Raw genomic sequence first — 5968 nt, 5'->3', positions numbered from 1 at the left:
GCCTCAACAATAGAGCAGGCTTACACTCTGGATATATCTGGTAGGTAAGAAATGGTAGATCTTTGTACTTTTAGGTTTTTTTTTTTAAAGATTTATTTATTTATGCATACAGAACTGGAGTGTAGGCACGGTGAGATGATTCACCAGAGACAGAGCAGGGAGCAGAACAGGCAGATCGACAAAATACACTGCTGAGGAGAACAGCGGTAAGACAGGAGAGGTCTGCTGCGCCATGTGGGTCACCTCCGGGGCCTGGGATCAAACTCACACTGAAGTGGCTGCCAGTAGCTTACAGTGCTACACCCTAACCCATTGAGCCATAAGGGAGGGCCCTGTACTTTTAGTTTTTCTCTTACTATAGTTCAGTCAAGATCCAGACCAGACAAGAGAAACCTGACCAATTAATTTAATAGAGAAAGCTGAGTACAGGTGAAAGTTTAAACAGGAATTGGTATACTTACAAGTAAAAAGGAAACAGGAGTACCAGAGTCTAACTGTTAACTCTTCATATTTGTTACACAAAGCATGGCTTTGGTTTTCTAACTGAACCCTAAGTTCTCTCCATGACTGTTTACTCCTAAATAATTTTGTCTTCTTTAAATACTTGCTCAAATTTCATTTACTCCCACTAACCATAGAATCTTTTTATGTCCTAGGGAATCCAACTGATTGCAATAAGCACTGCATTATCTCTCTAATTTTCAGAATCTAATGAAACATAAAATACACAAAAGCAGAGAGTAGAGCGGTCTTCACCAGACGCTGCAGGCATACAGGTTAAACATACTAGTCACAGTACAAAATATAACTTCTGGAGATCTGTACAGCACAGGACCTACACTAACAGTACTGTGTACTTAAAAGTTTGCTAACAGGAAAGATCTTATAAATGTTCTTATCACATTAGGAAAAAATATCAATGGGGGGGCAAGTGATAATGTTATTTTACTGGGTAGGTACTTATATCAAAGCATAATAAATTTTACTCATTACTATATAAAGTGTTTTTTGTCAAACACTTCAATGAAATGGTTAAAAATATGAGTGGAAATATCTTTGATACAGAATTATTTCAGGGACATCAACTCAAAATGCTTCAGAGCTCTGGAATGGAGGGCGTTAATCTCCACATTAGCACATCTGAGTACTATTTGTGGTAATAAACAACCTGGAATCACAGATTCAATTTTGGATTTTTGGTCTTAATTTTTCTATTTTTTGAACTCACCCTTCTATCTTGTATAATATCAAGGCACTATAAAATGTATTTGACTAAGCATAATTCTTAGCAGATATTGATTGAAACTTTGGGGAGGTTCATACTGACAACGCTGCCTTGACTTATTCTTACAGTCACTGAATCTCAATCTCTTTAATGTGGTTTTCACTATTTCAACTCTAAAGGGAAAATATTATTTCTATGTTTTCCAGCATCTAGATACTATCACCATGAATTCTTTCAAGAAGTTTCTAGAATGTATCCACATTTTATTAAGAAGATTAAAATGTTTTGACAAGTTTACCAGTTATTTGAAGGTAGCAACTGTCTAAGACTCTACAGCTTGCCAATGCAAAGTGATTCAGGAATGGATTTTGAAGTTAAAATCAACTGCCATCAATGTTGGGAAAGGCAATGTGACCTTGAGAAAACAAAGTTATCTGTTTTGATGGGGATGGAGAGGTCAAGTGAGTTTGGTCAGAGACTCTACTAGGAGGTCTCTGTGCAGCTAATCACCAGGAATGAGTATAGAAGGCTTCTACTCCAAAGTCATGTTATTTTTCTTATCTTGATATTTTCATTCGGCACATTGTCTCCCTCAGAGCCTGGTGGACCTGCTTGTTCCTGAGAGTGTAGATGACAGGGTTCAGCAGCGGGGTCACCACCGTGTTCACAAGGGCAGCTTCCCTGTCCGTGTTCACCCTGTTTGTTTGCTTTGGTTTCACATAGATAAAGACGCAGCTGCCATACATCAGAGAGAGGACAATGAGGTGAGAAGAGCAGGTGGAGAAAGCTTTCTGTCGCTCCTTGGCTGAGGGGAGATGCATGATTGTGATGACTATCTTGCTGTACGCAATGACGGTTATGCAGAGGGATGTCAGAATGATCAAAAAAGCCAGGACAAAGGCCCATGTTTCAACAGATCTGGTGTCAGAACAGGAGAGATGGATGAGGGGACCAAGGTCACAGAAGAAATGAGGGATGACATTAGGGCCACAGAAGGATAACTGGGAAACCTTCACCACCAGACTAGTGATGAGACTGAAACCTAATACAAAGCAGGCAATGACCAGGAGGATGCAATTTTTCAGGTTCATGATGATTGGGTAATGCAAAGGCTTGCAAATAGCCATGTACCGATCCAGAGACATCACTGCCATGAGCAGGAAACCCGCTGCTCCCAAGAACATAAAGATGAAGGCTTGTATAAAACAGGCAACAAAGGAAATAGTTTGTCTGCCTAAAAGAAAGATGACCAGCAATTTAGGGATAACGGTACTTGTGAAGCAGCACTCAAAGAAGGAGAAAATGCTGAGAAAGAAGTACATAGGTGTCTGGAGCCGGGGGTCAGCACAGGTGATGGTGACAATGATTGCATTGCCTGTAATGGATGCCAGGTACGCCAGCAGGTGCACCAGGAAGAGGACCTTTCCCACATGCTGTACAGCAGGGAACCCCTCCAAGGTGAATTCATGGACAGTGGTCTCATTCCCTGTGCCCATGGTCATCTCTTCACAGTGGACTTAGCCAAAAACTCTTAACTTACAATAAGTAGATCACAGCAAGCGCTAGGTTTTTAAGGGAGCACACCTTCAATTTATTTGACTACCTGAGATAGCAGTGAGGCAGACAACAATGTAGTCCAGTGGTTGGCTCTTGAATCAGAAGAACCTGAGTTAAATACAAGTTCAACACTGGTTTTAGCTACTGAAATAGGTCGTATCTGTAAAGTTAGTTAATTTTTGTGAACTGTATTGTTTAAAGATTCTTTGATAGAACACTTTAAAATAGGAATGAATCTATTGGTTCTGACTCAACCTTAAGTAAAAATTGGCCATGACTTAAATTTTTCGATCCTCCATTAAAATCACTGGCGAATAGCGGACCTCCAGAGGACAGGGGCCTTAGAAGTAATCTAGTATAATCCCTTCACAGAAGAAATGAACTTCAAAGACATTGGGCTTGCTCAAAGCCATAGTAGAATCTATAAATTTAGGTTTTAATCTTCTCTTTCAAAACTCATGCTGGCACATAAGAGAGATGGGGAGAGGAGTAGTTCACAAATTACCCACTCAGGAAAAAACATTTTGGATACTTGGATTTGCATATTCACTATCACAGCAAACTTCAGCAGACTTTCACACTCTCTTCAGTCCCCTCAAGAAAATAACTTACTATGGTGTTTGGTTCTAGCATCTCAATGCTAAACTGAATGTCTCCAGCATGGAGTGTCTCTTGCACTTACCTGTGTGGCTCAGTTTCCCTGAAGCACTACTTGTGTAACCACACTGCTCACTCTGGGGTATGCTGCTCTCAGGGCCCCTGGTGGAGCCCTGTGTCTGTCCCAGTTGACAGCGGCATTTCCACCAAGTGACCATGATCCTTAAGGCAGACACACAAGGACTACCTCAGGAGAGGCAGCACGTTCTCCTCTTACAGCCAGCTTCTTCCAAGGAATCAAATAACTTGCTCTGAGCTGAAGGGAAGGAAAAGAAAACATTTATTGCAGTCTGATATCCCAGAGTGGGATGAATACGTTCCCATGTTCCCAACAGCCCTAGCTGTTTCAATAGCACTGGATGTTTCCTTCCGCAACAAATCTAAAAGGCAGCCTCAACCACTGAAACCCCAGAAAGGAATAGGCAGAATAGAACATGTGCATTCTACTGTCCCCAATTCTGGGTGACAGTTTGACATTAGGGTTCTGATGAAAGGTCTCACTATGCCTTTTCCACAGACAGAAACACGACTATTTTCTATACCAGCTAATGGGATCAGATAGCCACTTTTGAGTCCAACTCTTTGAGCTGTGGAGACAAAGTCTTTCTGCTTCGATATTCCATCACCTTGGGTGGACTTGATACAAGCTCCCTCATAGAGCACTCTGCTCCACTCCACTATTACATCCTATCTTTCACCTTTCCCTGTAGAAGAGCATTCTCATTCTATGCATTATGAGATACTCCAGACATTCATGCTGAGAACTCTGTGATAATATCCCACAAGACTGTTTGCTCACCAAGCAGGATATACCCAGTTAGTGAGCAAAGTACAGCCTTCCAAGCCTCATTAGATGCTGAAGAGGCAGGGGCAGAAAGTAAAGGCAGGCCTGGTGCTCTGGGGACAACTAATTGGTCACCATTGAGAATAAAGTTGCCAGCATAACCTTTATGTTTTCCTTTCATGGTCTGCTTCCACATGTCCATGCTATTCTCTGCCAAGATTTTGCAAAGACGTCATATGACTTAATCTCCCCAGGGTTTCTAAAATCTCAAATTGGATGTTACTGCTAATTCTAAGTAAAAGTTCAGACTAAAATCATGTGTGTACTGAGGCCAGATCATAGAGATAAAGGGTTTTAGCATGAGAAAGAGTTCAGATAGTCCTGCTTTTAAAGCTTCAGGCTCTTGGTTTCAGAGAAAGAGTTGGGGGAAAATCTACCTCCTCCTCTTAACAACCATTACATACTTCAGACAGATACATGGAGAGGTTGTTGGGTTATAAGGTAGCTTTATTTTTTAAAACTTCAAGAAACCACCATACTGTTTTCCATAGGAACAGCACCACTTGAATTTCCACCAGCAGCACCCAGTGGTCCTTCTCTCCATACCCTCAATAATAACTTTTGTCCCATTAGGTCTATTTGATATGGGTCATTCTCACAGGAGTGAGGTGGCATCTCACGGTAGCTTTCATTTTCAGTTCCCTGATGTCAAGTGATGTTCGACTTCTTTTTTCTTTCATGTGCCTGTTGGCTATCCATAGGTCTTCTTTGAAAAAATGTCAGATATCTCTGCTGCCCATTTTTTAAAAAGATTTATTTATTTTTGCATACAGAACTGGGGTACAGGTCAGAGGTGCTGGGGTGGTGAGAGGATTCACCAGAGACAGACTAGGTAGGCCAGGCAATTCAACAAAGTACACTGCTGAGGGAAACAGTGCACAAGACAGGAGAGGTGTGCTGCGCCATGTGGGTTACCTCCAGGGTGGGGATCGAATTCGCACTGAAGCGGCTGCACCCAGCTTGCAGTGCTGCGCCATAACCCCCTGCGTCACCAGAGAGGGCTTCTTCTGCCCATTTTAAATGGGTTGTTTTGTTACTGCGTTGTATGACTTGTTTGTACATCTTGCTTCTTTTTTAACTGATGCTTCCATTGTAGAATTACTAATTAAGTTGAATGATGTGAATGAGATAAGCAGAGGTAGAAAGAAATATCTGTAAATCTCAGGATTTTGTAAGGTTTATGACTGTTTACTGCTCATTGCTTATTGTGTTTTTGATGATGCTTGTTTCACCTCTGGTGTGTGAATGCTGCAGGACTTAGGGAGAACAGATGTGGTTCTAGATGGTGTCTTCAGCAGCAAGATTTCTAAGCACCTTTCTATATCTGAAGATTTTCCAGCATATTGGTGGATGTTATATTTTACAAGATGAAGATTTCACACAAAGTTTAGAAAAGCCCCAATGACATCCCCCATTCTCCTTTGAACGAAAAAAAGGGATCATGATCATAAGGTCACACTCCCCTGATAAAACCCACACAGCTTATACAAAGCAGATTTACTGGTATGGGAAGGAAACAGGACAAAATTAATGACATTCGATTATTCTAGTTAGGACTCCTAAGACTATGTTAAGTCGTATTGGTGAGAATTGACATACTTGTACCAGATCTTACTGGAAAGGCTCTCAGCTTTTCCACTGAGACTGATACTAGCTGTGGGTTTGTCATATATATATATATATAT

General features: G+C 41.2%; 1 protein-coding gene across 1 annotated transcript; it reads right to left on the bottom strand.

Annotated features, from left to right (window-relative positions):
* Positions 1-1782: 1782 nt before the first annotated feature.
* On the bottom strand, positions 1783-2721 carry LOC101636663 (olfactory receptor 6C75-like). Its single transcript, XM_004680643.1, has one exon. The coding sequence runs from the start codon at positions 2719-2721 to the stop codon at positions 1783-1785; it is 939 nt and encodes a 312-aa protein (XP_004680700.1).
* Positions 2722-5968: the final 3247 nt, after the last annotated feature.

This window comes from Condylura cristata, unplaced genomic scaffold (genome assembly GCF_000260355.1).
Source record: "Condylura cristata isolate star-nosed mole 26May11 unplaced genomic scaffold, ConCri1.0 scaffold00011, whole genome shotgun sequence".
NCBI lineage: Eukaryota > Metazoa > Chordata > Mammalia > Eulipotyphla > Talpidae > Condylura > Condylura cristata.
Note: the sequence above shows the minus strand (reverse complement) of the source record. Positions and strands in the feature narration are given on the sequence as shown.